We start from the raw sequence: 16,657 nt of genomic DNA, 5'->3' as shown, positions 1-16,657 counted from the left end.
GGTCCGGCGCGGCGGGCGGCTCCAGCGAGCGGTGGGGCAGTGCGGGGCGGCGGCGCGGGCAAGCGGCAGCGGCGGCGGCGGGGCGGCCCGGCTTGCGGCGGCGGGGTGGCTCGCGGCTCTAGGGGGTGTCGGGGGCGGCTTATAAGAGACGGGGGCGGCGACTTGGAGGAGGGGCAAGGCGCAGTGGAAACGGAGTCCCGGCCGGACTCCGGTTAGCGGCGGCGGCAGCGCGGTCTCCCGCTCGGAGACGGCGGCGGGGAAGCGGGCCGGCTCGACTGGGCTTCGGCCCAGTCGGGCGCTGCGCGTTTTTTTAAATAATTCTACCAAACTAAAAAAATCCTAGAAAATAAAATAAAAATCTAAAAATGCCAAAACAAATTTTCACCATCTAAATAAAATATTTAGAGCAAGATGAACATTTTCTTGGCCCTAAAATGCAACTTTGAAAAAACGTGCAATTTTTCTAATTCAAATAAAATAGCAATAAACTCCGAATGAAATCAAATATTTGATTTTAATATTTTCCCTCCAATATTTCATTTATTTTGAAGAAGTCATATTATCTCCTCTCATATATTTTAACATGAAATATTTTCGGAGAGAAAAATAATTAAAACCAAAAATCCTCGTTTCGATATTTGGTAAAACCCAAATATGAAAACAGGGAAATCCCCAACTCTCTCTGAGGGTCCTTGAGTTGCTTAGGATTTCGAGGATCGCAAAAAGAAATGCAGTAAAATATGATATGCATGGATGATCTATGTATAACATTCCAAATTGAAAATTTGGGATGTTACAAACCTACCCCCCTTAAGATGAATCTCGCCCTCGAGATTCGAGTTGGCTAGAGAATAGGTGTGGGTGGTCTTTGCGAAGATCATCATCTCATTCCCAGGTGGCTTCATCCTCGATATGGTGGCTCCACTGAACTTTGCAAAAATAACCTTGCTGCGGGTGACTCGGCTGGCAAATTCGAGAATCCTGACTGGCTTCTCCTCATAGGTCAAATCACTGTCCAACTGAATCGCCTCCAAGGGTACTGTATCTCTTAATGGTTTATCGGCCATCTCAGCATGACACTTCTTCAGCTGTGAAACATGAAATACATCATGAACTCCTGACAGTCCTTCGGGTAACTCCAACTTGTAGGCAACTTCTCCCATATGTTCCAAAATTCGATACGGTCCTACAAATCTCGGGACTAACTTTCCCTTAACTCCAAAACGTTTCACTCTTCGCAGGGGTGACACTCGCAGATATGCTCTATCTCCAATTTCACAGGTTATTTCCTTGCGTTTCGAATCTGCATAACTCTTCTGCCTGGACTGAGCTATCTTCAGTCTATCTCTGATCAACTTGACTTTCTCTTCAGACTCTTTGATCAAATTTGGTCTAAACAACTGTCGGTCTCCGACTTCATCCCACATCATTTTAAAAAACTAGGGTTTCTAAAAAAATGAATCATTTAAAAAAAACGGCGCTATACCTCCGGGGAGGTCCGGCGCGGCGGGCGGCTCCGGCGAGCGGCGGGGCAGCGCGGCAGCGAGGCGATGCGGCGCGGCTTGCGGCGGCGGGGTTGGCGGCTTGCGTCGGCAGGGTGGCTCGGGGCTCTAGGGGGGGGGCTTATAAGAGACGGGGGCGGCGACTTGGAGGAGGGGGCAAGGCGCGGGGGAAACGGAGTCCCGGCCGGACTCCGGTTCGCGGCGGCGGCGGCGCGGTCTCCCGCTCGGAGACGGCGGCGGGGAAGCGGGCCGGCTCAGCTGGGCTTCGGCCCAGTCGGGCGCTGCGCGTTTTTTTAATAATTCCGCCGAAACTAAAAAAATCCTAGAAAATAAAATAAAAAACTAAAAATTCCAAAACAAATTGTCACCGTTTAAATAAAATATTTAGAATAAGATGAACATTTTCTTAGGTCTAAAATGCAACTTTGAGAAAACATGTAATTTTTCTAATTCAAATAAAATAGCAATAAACTCCGAATGAAATCAAATATTTGATTTTAATATTTTCCCTCCAATATTTCATTTATTTTGAAGAAGTCATATTATCTCCTCTCATATATTTTAACATGAAATATTTTCGGAGAGAAGAATAATTAAAACCAAAAAATCCTCGTTTCGATATTTGGTAAAACCCAAATATGAAAATGGGGAAATCCCCAACTCTCTCCGAGGGTCCTTGAGTTGCTTAGGATTTCGAAGATCGCGAAATGAAATGCAGTAAAATATGATATGCATGGATGATCTATGTATAAATTCTAAATTGAAAATTTGAGATGTTACAACACCTATGAACACGCATATCCGAGCACATTGAAAGAATACAAAAATGAATCGATTGAAAACAGATTTTTCTTATCTTCTCCTCCTCCTTCTTCTTCTTCAAATACTTGTCATAACTTAACTCGAGATAGCTGTCCACACATGTCATGTGGTTGAATAAACTGCTACTTCCTCCGTCCCAAAATACTTATCATGGTTTTACTTAAAACGATAAATATTTTGGAATGAAGGAAGTATGTACTAAGCCTACCTCGGAACATGTGAAAAACTATACATATGTATACACTGATCGTATAATCCCAATGGGCAACTAGCCTCCGTTCCTGACGCCATTGATGTGCATTCCTCAATGTCTGGGCCCCCTTTCTCTTCCTCCTTTTATCAAGCTTGGGGTGATGGCGAAGGCAAGACAGGTTGTGGCCAGAACCATGGCCGGAGCAGGTCCAAGGCCATCGCCGCCGACGAGCGCAAGAAGAAGGCTAATGCAGGCGTCGGAGAGAAGGAGCCGAGCGAGGCGCTTGGGAAATGGTTTCCCTCCTCCACTCGCGGCCACAACCTGGAGGCCCTACAGGCCAAGAAGCCATTGTCGCCACAAGGAGTGCTACAATGGAGGATGCCGAGAAACAAGGCCGTCCCGGCATTGGTCGGGGACGAGCGCGTCGCGCACCAACAATTTTTCGGCCAACTTTATCATGGTGTGCGAGTGCCACCACGAGACGGCTCCGCATTTCGAGTTGTTCAGGTGCTTACTTCGGCAGCGCCTTGGAGGTGGTAATGATCGACGCAGAGCCCCTTGTCCTCTCCGATGGTGGTGAAGGCGAGGTTGGTGTTCTCCTCCGTCCTCAAAAACATTGAGATTGAGGTGCTAAGATCATACTCCATCCGTTCATCAATATAAGATGGTTTCCATATTTTAATATGGACTATATAAAGACTGAAATAAGTGAATACACTAAAACATCTCTGCATACACAGTTAGGACATCTTATATTTGTAAATGGAGTAGTTTTTAATAGCATGCTATCTCGGTGTCATAGCGTTTGGAGGGGCCTCACACTAAATGCATCGTGTACAACTTAGCGTCATCTAAACCGCTATGGCACCATTTAGCGTGTTATAACATCAATTTAGCGCCAAACATGGAATGTCATGGCCATTATTTAAAACTAGGTTAATATGCAAAAACGTGATGAGCAATCTTGACGTACAAGGGCGCCCACCGCGTAAGCTAAGTAGCAGCATGTAGTTGTCCACAACTGATTCCATTCATGATGATAATGATGTTTACCAAGTACAAGTAGTAGTACACTACCAAACATTGTCACATCATTTGGTAGTTCATGAAACACTGCAGCCCCTTGACCATCTGCCACTACTCCAAAATTCATCGTACATGCACAAGTCTGGTGCCGGCGTCGGTGTCCATATAAATATGGGGCAAAATCGCAATGCAGAGCTCCCAGAGCATCAGGATCATTTTTCAATTGGCTTGGACTACACGGAAGGGCGAATCCGGAGGCGCTTCCGTTCACATTTCTCTCTACACAGCCAGAGTCAGAAAGAATGGGAGAGAAAGGAGCACACAGTACATGATCCAGGAAGCTGTCGATCAGTCGACACGATCTTAATTTACAGAGGAGCAGGGCAAGTGATCTACGAGGATACGTCCAGATCCTTGAAGTACTCGTGCTCGAGGGCGGTTCGGGCGTTGATTCTTCTGGTTGGATCTAAGCAGAGCATTTTCTGCACGATGGTGTGGAGAGAAGTTAGCAAGCAAGGTTATGAATGCACATGAATAGAATCATATACTCATGGCAAAGAACAGAAAAGGTAGAAATGAAATAAATCTATCATAAGGAGCGTATATCATCAATGGTGTTATGTGGTATTATGCTCGTGATATAATCGCATCAAAGGAAGCACACATGTATACAATTCATGACTGCAAATGCAGCAATACAAATCATGCAAGAGCCATGATGAGAATGGACTTACTGCAATATCTACTCAAAAGGGGTCACATGCCTAGCAACCTAGATAAATTAGCAATGTGCATCCAAAGTGGCATTCTGGTAGCATATGCACCTACAATCTATAAATGTTTTTTTAACATGACAACTTCAGTTTGTACCAGACTAAGATTTTTTTTTTAGTATGTTTGTCTGAATTCATGTGGGAAGGGAAGCACAACTTAGAGCGCTGCTACATAGTCTCAAGACTGCAACAACAGGAATAAAATAAGCACAGACAAGATCACAGCAATAGAAGCAGAATCTACATTGTTCACCTTAGATTATTGAAATGCAATAAAAAATAAGGCATTGCAAACCCCTCATAAAAGATGCACCGTGTATCCACACACTAAGCAAAGTGAATGCAGATAGCAAGATAATAAGCACAAATGCACAATCCATGACACATTATGGAAACAAATAACATTTGATTGTGAAACTTACAGAGAGAAGATCAAGTCCCAAAGGTTCGAGTGTTGGAACCACAGTTGCAAGATCCTGCAGCAAACTCCTCGGGTTAGAAACAAAATCCCAGAGTAACAATCAGTATAATGTTGTATAATCACAGAGTTACAACTAATTCCATAGCAAGGAGAAACTACAAGGTCTGACCCCTAACGGCAACTTGATATTTTAACCCCTTTTTCACAAGAATAATGAGAGAACATTTATGACTTACCACGGATGGCCACTTGGGGAAAGCTGATTTGTAGTCAGGTAACGAAGAAACACCTGGCCAGGTTTCTTCATTAGGAGTGCCCATAATTCTGCATGAAAGTAAAAGATTTGGCAACCAAGATTAGCTGTTTCTTCAGATGCATGGAATAGCTTAAAGCAAGACCACACAATTTACAAGAAAAACCTGAAAATCTTGAAGAGTTCATCAATCTCAGAATCACCAGGAAATAGAGGTTTCTGATTCACCATTTCGGCGAAAATGCAACCAACCGACCACACATCAACAGGGGTAGAATACTGCCTCGCACCCAGAAGAATTTCTGGTGCTCTGTACCATAATGTCACCACCTATAAACATCATTCTGTTTAGATCAAAAAACAAAGGCAAAAGGCAGGAGCAAAATTGTAACATGGGAACAGCTCATTAATATGATCATATGAATACGCTCAAACTAAATTAAGCTTGGAGCTATGCTTGCCTACAATTTGAAAATTTTCATAAAACAGAAACTTCATGTTTCATTCTCTTTTGCCCATAGTAACAAACACTGTATGTTCTGGGAATGTAGCAAATTGTTCTGTACCTTTCCTAGATTATCTTGCCTTTTGTCACGTGATCCGTCATACAGGAGAGTACAGCTAAATTGGCAAGGTAGCACTACGACAAGAGACTAGCAAAATCATCCACCGTTGATTATGGAAACACTTGATAAAGGCTAAAGAGGAAGGCGATAAGCGAACAGTCTTAAGATGTAGTACCAAACAACAGTGAACACTAATAGGAGACGTCAACCTCTCTTTTGTTTGGGAATGGGAGATATCAACCTCAGTTTGCAACAAGACATAGTACATAGTTATCTCTTTTCTATGAAGACATGCACACTTTGATAGCCAAATGAGACAGATAGTAGTACGTACGCCAGCAATAGTGTGCACACGTGGTCTACTGAATTCAAGTACAGAATGCATTTCAGACTTGAAATGAAGGAGGTATTGATAGGTATCACTGTAAGTCTGTAACTAATTAAAATTAAGTGCATTCTGCCCCTGACAAAAGCATAGCAGAACAATTTTCCAACTGCCATCTCCCAGATACATGCAACTTAAATCACAATGTACCAGACCGACGACATGTCGGTGCTGCAAAACGTACCTCATGAGTAAATGTCCGGACAGGAATGCCAAACGCCCTGGCCAATCCGAAGTCAGCAAGCTTCAATGAATTGGTGCGGCGATCTATCAGCAGGTTCTGGGGCTTGAGATCCCTGTGAAGCACACGGTGCGAGTGGCAGTAGGCGATGCCGCGCAGGATCTGGTAGAGGAAAGACTGCACGCAGGGCACAAAACAGCATCACATTTCACATTTCCACATGATAGCAGCCAAATGGAGCTACTGTCAGTAAGCAGTAACCGACAGTCGGCAATCTAAGTAGTGAAGGAAATCAAAGGGGGTGGCGGCTGTGACCTTGACTATGTGGTGGTTCTTGAAGTCCGCGGAGGAGTCCATGTGCTTCTTGAGGTCGAGGTCGAGGTACTCGAAGACGAGGTATATGCACTTCTCGTTGTGCACCACGTCCTGCAGCCTGCGCGGCAGCAGCCAAAGGGGTCAGCCGGTCCATGCATTCGGCAGCGGCCAAATCCAGCCCAAACCCTGACGCCGGGGAGGAGATACGAGACGGGACGGGGGAGGGGAGGGGTACCTGACGATGTTCCGGTGCTGCATCTCCTTGAGGAGGGAGATCTCGCGGATGGCGGTGGAGGGGACGCCCTCGTCCTCCTGCTCCAGCCGGATCTTCTTGAGCGCGATCGTCTCGTTGGTGTAGCGGTCCTTGGCCTTGTACACCACCCCGTACGTGCCCTCCCCGATCTTCTCCACCTTCTCGTACTGCGCTCAACGCAAACACAAGCTGACATTACGGCCGGCGCCGGCACGGACGGGGGCAGGGAGGCACACAGGGGAGGGGAGGGAGCGGCGCGGCGATCGGACGGGCCGGGCGGGCTCACCTGGTCCATGGCGCGGCGATCCGCGCGGCGCGGGGCGGATCGGAGCGGGGCGGCGGCGGCGGCGGCGGGGAGGAGTGGGGTGGGGGGAGGGAGGGGGAGGGAGGGCAGTGTGTGGTGGTGGACTCGGGAGTTGGGTTGGGTTTGTGGTGTCGTGTGTGCGGCGTCGTCGCTGTCAGAAATTAAATCGCTCGCGCGTTCGTTCGTGATGCCCTCCGGTCCGGCTCTGGCCTGCCAGGTCAGAATGTCATGGACCGCCCGTGCACGAAATGAATTCTTTGGTTTGGCATCTTTGGTTGCACATTATGATTCTATATTTCTATTCCACCACTACGTTTTGGCGACCACAATCGAGTTTTGTGGCGCATTCCACTGATTTTTAAAGTTTGCTTTCTAGTGTTTGCTCATAAATTCGTTATATAACCGCATTGATTTGGTTTGGTTTGGTTGTTGATATTGATAACAGTATGGGGAAAACAAATTGTTTCACGCACCGTGAACCGGAAGAAAACCGCAACGTTTGAAACGAAGCACCAGGTTGTACAGGTAGATTTGGGCTATCTATGGTCCATCATTGCGCTCGATGCTTATTTATAAATTTCTTTTGTTCCCTTGCGAGGGATCAACCATCGTTTCTATAGGAATCTCTCTTCCAGGAGCTTCAAACGCATCAAATTTATAAATTCACATACGAAATCAATAAACATATTGGCTGAATAGTACTGAATCTTTTTTCCCAGCATACACAATTCGGCACAAATGTATTTTGGAAAGTCGATTTCATATCTGCGCATGGCACGAGCAAAGGCCACGGTCCACGGTCCACGGAACACCATCATCAGCGGCAGTGGTACGCCGAGTCCACGGAAGCTGTCAAGCGCGAGCGGGAGACGGGGAATGGGAGCGCAAATTGCCGCTCTCTCTTTTCGGGCGCGGGCGAAGAGCGGGAAGGACGCCCATTGACGCGAACTAGTCGCGGGGTCAGCGCGTGCGTGTGCCTGGTCCAGGTGCGCCGCGGCGCCCCGCGTCGCGCGACCCTGGTCAGGTCCACGAGGACCCGGCGTAGCGGGGTGGGCTGGCTGGCGCCGGTTACCACGTTTGACCCGGCCCGCTGTCAGCGGCGGTGCGTGGGGGTGCCGTCACGGGCTGTTTTCGGGCCCGTCTGGCGCCACCAGGTGACGGGATCGGATCGCCTTCCCGCGGAGGAGTACTGCGATGGTCAAACGGCGCGCGCTTCCCCGGCGTTTGGCCCGGAATCGTTTTATTCGGTGGAGAGCGGCCGATCTCGTTTCGCCGCCGTGAAACGAGACGAGGGAAAGTCACGCGTATCCTGCGCGTGCGGTAAGCCACGATCACGGTTCATGATTCGTGAATGAATGCCCTGCATCAGGGCTTCACGCGGATGGCACGTACTCCCTCTATTTCGAATTACTTGTCTTGAATTTGTCTAGATACGGATATATCTAGGCTCATTTTAGTGTTAGATGCCTCCGTATCTAGACAAATCTAAGACAAGCAAAAAACTCTGTGCAGCAAGGGGTAAAGAGCGCCTCCAACGGATGCCAGAAATGACGGCCCAGCTAAAACAAACCGCCATTTTGTTGAGTCCCCTTGACCCCTTGGCCCCTGGAAGGCCCCAACACCATTGTTTGTTGTCTCGGCCCCGACGGCATCCGTCAACCAGTATCGAACTTCCGCTCCGCCTCCTTGCCTCCCCTCTATGGCCTCCTTTAGTTTATGGAATAGAAATATAAATAAGAATATGAAAATTATAGAAAGTGAGATGGTATGCATCCCAATTCTTATAGGAAAAAAAAGATGTCATTTAATGCATAGGATAAATTTTTTTCATTGAGTCTAAGCTAACTTTTTTTTCTCTAAAATATGAATGATTGATTCATATCCTACATAGGAATAGGAATTCATTTTTCCCACAAACCAAACGGCTTCAAAGAACTTTTTCCTTCGCAAATCCTATCATATAGCATTCCTATAAAATTCCTACAAACCAAATGAGGCCTATAGCTGGCCATCTGTCGGGCCGGGCCGGGCCTAACAAATCCCGAGGGAGAAAACCTAGGCCCGAGCCTGGCTCGGTCGTCGGGCATGTTTTTTAGGCCCAAGCATGGTCCGACAGTGATAAAGCCTGCTGGGCCTCAGGCCTCGGGCCAGGCCCCTTCCCTAAAACGCAAAAATGTTAAGCCCAAGCCCGGCCTGACGTTTGCTTCGGGCTCAAAACTCAGGCCCAGCCCCGGCCCGCGAACAAGACTGGGATGGGTCGGGTCAGGCCAGTCGGGCCGGGTATCCCATGGCCAGGTATACTTCCCTCCCTACCGTCGAATCTCATGTCTCAATCGTTTTCTAAATGTTGGGGGCACTGGTTATAGGGCTTTACTGGGAAAACAAAACTTTGCTGGTTCCAAAAACCTTCTCTCACCTAAGACCATGTTTAGGGCATAAAATGTTTGGTCATCTGTTGGAGATGCTTTAATCCAAGCATGCGGAAACGGATTCGTCGTAATTCTTGGCCGGTTTCCAACGTGTGGACAATATGATTTTCTCACCACGATCATCTTCTTTGTTTGACGCTGACGCCACTACCGACGGACCAGCCCTCGTCGTGGAGAAATTCACTGGGGAAATGATGGTTTGGCTGGCAGGAAGTGACGGTAGGGAATGAATGAAGATAACAACAGAACCGCGAGGAATCATATTCGGCTACGGTTGAGCTGAAGCCAATAACATTCTGCATGTTACGTCTTTCTTTCCCCTCTCCCAAATCGTCTAGGGCAAAGCCTTCCTCTGGATTCATTTCCCATTTGCTTGCCACTCCGGAAGGTAGTGGCGGGGAGGGCAATCATGGTGCATCGGCTCCGGCTAGTAAATAGGTTAGGGTTTTAATCCTTGCAGGGATGGCGTCCGGATGAATGGCAGCGCTTCTTCCTCGATTCAATCTTCTAGGCTCTGATCCTCCTCAAATTCATCTGTAGGTATGGATTAGATGAAGCTCCAGTGTAGATTCCTGCCACCTCCTCGGGATGATGAGGTTGGAGTTTCTTGTCATGTGTTCACGACCACAAGTTTTGGTGTGAAGTTTTTTAGATCAATTCGAGGGTTCAACGACCACAACTGCGGTTTTGGGATGCTGGTCGCACATGCACGAAGATTTGTAGGTTGTCATCTATAAGGTCGGCCTGGATCCGTTTTGGGAGCGGCGACAATGACGCGACGGTGGCTCGTTTGTGTAATTTTTACTATGTGTTTGGGTGCTTTGTATTTCTGGTCAACTTTTTATAATAGATCTGAGTTCTTTTCACAACATAAATAAATAAATCTGCAAGCCTATCCAAATGAGATAGCAAGAGCTTCAGTAGGACATAAAACTGGGAGGAAGCTGAACCTCTCGTTCGTCATGCTTCTAACTGAAAACTGCACATGTTGACGCAATATCCAGGTTTCTAAAATAAATCCTTGAGCACCTGAGCGGTACCTGTTGCCATGCAATGAGCTTGGCTCCACTCAACAGCATTCCTACAAGTGATCTAATCAATATTCACAGCAATCTTGCAATAGTGTCAAAAAACGTTTTACATTATGAGACGGAGGGAGTAGTATATTGAAACAGATTTCAGTAACTGCCATCAAGTGTTCACCACTCTTTTTTGGAATACTTATGCTCTAAAAACGCCATAGCTCTACAACAAAATGGAGTCAATCTCGTCAAAACTGAAAGACCTCGGATCTCTTCTACTCTAATCACTAGTGATCTAAACGCTTTTATATTTCTTTACAGAGGGAGTACTACCTAGGGAAAGCCTACTTCACCCACAGGCCACAGTGACAAGGATCCAGCAAAAGCCTCCTGGTTCTGCAAGCAACGAACATGTCTAAAAAATCTAAATCTCTCCGGCAGCAATGCAGAAAACAAGATGACAAACATCAAGCAGTACACACAAGGATCCCTGCAAAAGCCAACATTGTTTCCAGGTCCTTAGCCAAATCCAATGCTGTACTTGCTCTAGGAAAGAGTAAAATTACTAGCTAGTGATCTAAAAGATCTTATATTTATTTACAGAGGGAGTAGCTAATTTGTACAAGACAGATGGCACTAAGTTACATTTCAGTAAACTCAAACTTCAAGGAGAGAGAGAGAGATCAAACACATAGCTACTGGTACATACCCTCAGCCCCGAGGAAGAACTACTCCCTCCTCGTCATGGAGAGCACCGGGATGATGAAGATGGCCACCGGAGAGGGATTGCCCCCTCCGGCAGGGTGCCGGAACGGGTCTAAATTGGTTTTCGGTGGCTACGGAGACTTCTGGCGGCGGAACTCCCGATCTATTGTGATCCCCGATCGTTTTAGGGTATATGGGTATATATAGGAGGAAGAAGTATGTCAGGGGAGCCACAAGGGGCCCACGAGGGTGGAGGGCGCGCCCAGGGGGGTGGGCGCGCCCCCCTACCTCGTGGCCTCCTCGAAGCTTCCTTGACGTGGACTCCAAGTCTCCCGGGTTGCTTTCCTTCCAAAAATAAGTTCCGTGAAGTTTCAGGTCAATTGGGCTCCGTTTGATTTTCCTTTTCTACGATACTCTAAAACAAGGAAAAACAGAAAACTGGCACTGGGCTCTGGGTCAATAGGTTAGTCCCAAAAATGATATAAAAGTGTATAATAAAGCCCATAAACATCCAAAACAGTAGATAATATAGCATGGAGCAATCAAAAATTATAGATACGTTGGAGACGTATCACAACTCACTCGACAGAAGGTCCACTCGGTTATCTCATCTCCACTCGACCACCGTTATTCACTCGGAATATCTGATTTCACTCGAAGAACAGAAGACCTAGAGCCACCCCAGGATGGAAACGGTCAGGAAATCACTCCATCGCTATAAAGACGATTAAACACGGGCGTTTCCAGTAACGTTTGTGCCTTTATTCTCTCATTGAACCCTTGCGTAATTGAGGACCGCGAGGGGTCAGTGGACTCTATATAAGCCACCCCTCCCCTCTTGCACAAGGGTTCGCACCCCCTGTAACTCAACACTGCAATCAAACAAAGCCTCTGCGGCACCGAGACATATGGCTATTACCTGCTTCGAGAGGGGCCCGAACTCGTAAATCCGAGTGTACAATCTCGCCGTAGCTAGGCTCTACCCTCTCCTACGTACCCCCTACCTCTACTATCAGATCCGTTCCCACGACAGTTGGTGCCCACCATGGGGCATGTTGGGAACGTAGCATGAAATTTCAAAAATTTCCTACGATCACGCAAGATCTATCTAGGAGATGCATAGCAACGAGAGGGGGAGAGTGTGTCCATGTACCCTCGTAGACCGAAAGCGGAAGCATTAGGTTAACGCGGTTGCTGTAGTCGAATGTCTTCACGATACAACCGATCTAGTACCGAACGTACGGCACCTCCGAGTTCAACACACGTTCAGCTCGATGACGTCCCTCAAACTCTTGATCCAGCACAGGGTCGAGGGAGAGTTCCGTCAGCACGATGGCGTGGTGACGGTGATGATGATGTGATCCGCACAGGGCTTCGCCTAAGCACTACGACGCTATGACCGGAGGAGTAAACTATGGAGGGGGCACCGCACACAGCTAAGAGAACAATTGATGTGCTTTTGGGGGTGCCCCCGCCCCCCGTATATAAAGGAGGGGAGGAGGAGGCGGCCGGCCAGGAGGGGGCGCGCCAAGGGGGGAGTCCTACTAGGACTCCTAGTCCTAGTAGGATTCGGCCCCCCTTCTTTTCCTTATCTTGGAGGTGGAAAGGGGGAAGGAGAGGGAGTAGGAGAAGGAAAGGGGGGTGGTGCCCCCTTCCCTAAACCAATTCGGCCTCCTCCCTTGTGGAGGGCGCACCAGCCCCTTCTGGGCTGGTTAGCCTCCCTCCTATGCCCCATATCTTCCCACGGGGGGGTTCTGGTAACCCATCGGTACTCCGGTAAAATACCTGAATCACTCGGAACATTCCGATGTCCCAATACTACCTTCCAATATATGAATCTTTACCTCTCGACCATTTCGAGACTCCTCGTCATGTCCGTGATCTCATCCGGGACTCCGAACAAATTTCGGCCACCAAAACACATAACTCATAATACAAATCGTCATTGAACGTTAAGCGTGCGGACCATACGGGTTCAAGAACTATGTAGACATGACCGAGACACGTCTCCGGTCAATAACCAATAGCGGAACCCGGATGCTCATATTGGTTCCTACATATTCTACAAAAATATTTATCGGTCAAACCGCAATAACAACATACGTTATTCCCTTTGTCATCGGTATGTTACTTACACGAGATTCGATCGTCGGTATCATCATACCTAGTTCAATCTCGTTACCGGCATGTCTCTTTACTCGTCCGTAATGCATCATCCTGCAACTAACTCATTAGTTACATTGCTTGCAAGGCTTATAGTGATGTGCATTACCGAGAGTGCCCAGAGATACCTCTCCGATCTCGGAGTGACAAATCCCAATCTTGATCTATGCCAACCTAACAAACACCTTCGGAGACACCTGTAGAGCATCTTTATAATCACCCAGTTACGTTGTGATGTTTTATAGCACCTAAGGTGTTCCTCCGGTATTCGGGAGTTGCATAATCTCATAGTCAGAGGAATATGTATAAGCCATGAAGAAAGCAATAGCAATAAAACTTAACGATCATTATGCTAAGCTAAGGGATGGGTCTTGTCCATCACATCATTCTCTAATGATGTGATCCCGTTCATCAAATGACAACACATGTCTAACCATCTTTGATTAATGAGCTAGTCAAGTAGAGGCATACTAGAGACACTCTATTTGTCTATGTATTCACACATGTACTAAGTTTCCGGTTAATACAATTCTAGCATGAATAATAAACAATTATCATGACATAAGGAAATATAAATAACAACTTTATTATTGCCTCTAGGGCATATTTCCTTCAGTCTCCCACTTGCACTAGAGTCAATAATCTAGATTACATAGTAATGATTCTAACACCCATGGAGTCTTGGTGATGATCATGTTTTGCTCGTGAAAGAGGCTTAGTCAACGGGTCTGCAACATTTAGATCTGTATGTATTTTGCAAATATGTATTTCTCCCTCCTTGACTTGATCTGCACTTTGATCCTTCAAAGTGTTGGGGAACGTAGCAGAAATTCAAAATTTTCCTACGTGTCACCAAGATCTATCTATGGAGAAACCAGCAACGAGGGGAAGGAGAGTGCATCTACATACCCTTGTAGATCGCTAAGCGGAAGCGTTCAAGAGAACGGGGTTGAAGGAGTCGTACTCGTCGTGATCCAAATCACCGGAGATCCTAGTGCCGAACGGACGGCACCTCCGCGTTCAACACACGTACAGCCCGGTGACGTCTCCCATGCCTTGATCCAGCAAGGAGAGAGGGAGAGGTTGAGGAAGACTCCATCCAGCAGCAGCACAACGGCGTGGTGGTGGTGGAGGAGCGTGGTACTCCAGCAGGGCTTCGCCAAGCACCGCAAGAGACGAGGAGGGAGAGGGGTAGGGCTGCGCCAAGAAGGAGAGGAACTCATGTGTCTTGGGCAGCCCAAACCTCAAGTATATATAGGGGGGGAGGGGCTGCGCCCCCACCTAGGGTCCCCTCCCTAGGGGTGGCGGCAGCCCCCAGATCCCATCTGGGTGACGGCCAGGTGGAGGGGGAGAGGGAGGCGCACCAGGCATGGGCCCTAAGGCCCATCTGCCCTTAGGGTTTGCCCCCTCCTCCCCTTAGGCGCCTTGGGCCCTTGTGGGGGGGCGCACCAGCCCACCTGGGGCTGGTCCCCTCCCACACTTGGCCCATGCAGCCCTCCGGGGCTTGTGGCCCCACTTGGTGGACCCCCGGGACCCTCCCGGTGGTCCCGGTACGTTACCGATAAACTCCGAAACCTTTCCGGCGACCAAAACAGGACTTCCCATATATAAATCTTTACCTCCGGACCATTCCGGAACTCCTCGTGACGTCCGGGATCTCATCCGGGACTCCGAACAACATTCGGTAACCACGTATATCTATTCCCTATAACCCTAGCATCATCGAACCTTAAGTGTGTAGACCCTACGGGTTCGGGAAACATGCAGACATGACCGAGACACCTCTCCGGTCAATAACCAATAGCGGGATCTGGATACCCATGTTGGCTCCCACATGTTCCAAGATGATCTCATCGGATGAACCACGATGTCAAGGACTTAATCAATCCCGTATACAATTCCCTTTGTCTAGCGGTACGATACTTGCCTGAGACTCGATCGTCGGTATCCCGATACCTTGTTCAATCTCATTACCGGCAAGTCTCTTTACTCGTTCCGTAACACATCATCCCGTGATCAACTCCTTGATCACATTGTGCACATTAGGATGATGTCCTACCGAGTGGCCCAGAGATACCTCTCCGTCACATGGAGTGACAAATCCCAGTCTCGATTCATGCCAACCCAACAGACACTTTCGGAGATACCCGTAGTGCACCTTTATATCCACCCAGTTACGTTGTGACGTTTGGCACACCCAAAGTATTCCTACGGTATCCGGGAGTTGCACAATCTCATGGTCTAAGGAAATGATACTTGACATTAGAAAAGCTTTAGCATGCGAACTACACGATCTTGTGCTATGCTTAGGATTGGGTCTTGTCCATCACATCATTCTTCTAATGATGTGATCCCGTTATCAATGACATCCAATGTCCATGGTCAGGAAACCGTAACCATCTATTGATCAACGAGCTAGTCAACTAGAGGCTTACTAGGGACATGGTGTTGTCTATGTATCCACACATGTATCTGAGTTTCCTATCAATACAATTCTAGCATGGATAATAAATGATTATCATGAACAAGGAAATATAATAATAACTAATTTATTATTGCCTCTAGGGCATATTTCCAACACAAAGAACTGAGCTCTCGTGCTCTGGTCTGATCTTGGTGCTGAAGTCTTGTTCTTGCGCCTGTGCACAGTCTGGGCAACGGACCCAGGGTTCGTTGCACCAACAGGAGCCCTCGGGCCTGGCCCGAACACGCTGCCGGGCGTCGTCGAGGTAGGCCCAAACTAGTGCATAGGCAGAGGCGTAGAAGTGGCTGGCCCCTTGAGATCTTCTTTGCTTCTTTAGTAACTTGAGCCCGGGCCAGTTTCTGGTTCTTTCGCGTGTCGTGTAAAGCCAATCGTGGTGGGTCCACTCTTGTAATGGCCCGTGAATGACTTCAACGCACGGGCGAATAACTGCCAATTCACTCTTCCCACCACGCCCTTATCCTTAGCCACGTATGCTGCATGCATCGAGTGGGGTAGGTAACGGAGGCGTGTGGTGCGAGAGAGTATCAAGGCAGGGGCCCGGTTTTCTTGAATTGGTGGAGGAGGACGGCGGTTACCCATCGAGGGATCGACTCTCTTCCCTGACCCACCTATAAAAGGAGGGGCGAGGGAGGAGCGGAGGCATTCATCCTCACATCCCTTCTCCTCCATCCTCTATTTTCTACTGGTTATGTTGAATGTGAAACCTTGGGGCCAAGCCCCAGGCAGTAGCTTGGAGTTGGCGATGTTGAATGTTCGTGCTGATGCTTGGGGAGTGAGCCTGGTTTAGGTCCGGAGGAGGTGCGGTGGGCGAGCTGCCCACGGTGCAGGAGATATCAAGCTTTCCCATTGTGGTGAAATG

The 16,657-nt window shown here is 48.0% G+C and overlaps 1 protein-coding gene across 1 annotated transcript; it reads right to left on the bottom strand.

Annotated features, from left to right (window-relative positions):
- Positions 1-3,525: 3,525 nt before the first annotated feature.
- LOC125515002 (cyclin-dependent kinase A-2) lies at positions 3,526-7,137 on the bottom strand. Its single transcript, XM_048680410.1, has 8 exons — positions 6,977-7,137; positions 6,673-6,857; positions 6,438-6,555; positions 6,126-6,299; positions 5,157-5,320; positions 4,974-5,061; positions 4,739-4,792; positions 3,526-4,025 (listed from the first exon to the last, which is right to left on the bottom strand). The coding sequence occupies exons 1-8, from the start codon at positions 6,983-6,985 to the stop codon at positions 3,936-3,938; spliced, it is 882 nt and encodes a 293-aa protein (XP_048536367.1). The 5' UTR covers positions 6,986-7,137; the 3' UTR covers positions 3,526-3,935.
- Positions 7,138-16,657: the final 9,520 nt, after the last annotated feature.

The sequence above is a fragment of the Triticum urartu genome, chromosome 6 (genome assembly GCF_003073215.2).
Source record: "Triticum urartu cultivar G1812 chromosome 6, Tu2.1, whole genome shotgun sequence".
Lineage (NCBI taxonomy): Eukaryota > Viridiplantae > Streptophyta > Magnoliopsida > Poales > Poaceae > Triticum > Triticum urartu.
The sequence above is the reverse complement of the archived record's forward strand: the minus strand, read 5'-3'. Positions and strand labels throughout refer to the sequence as shown.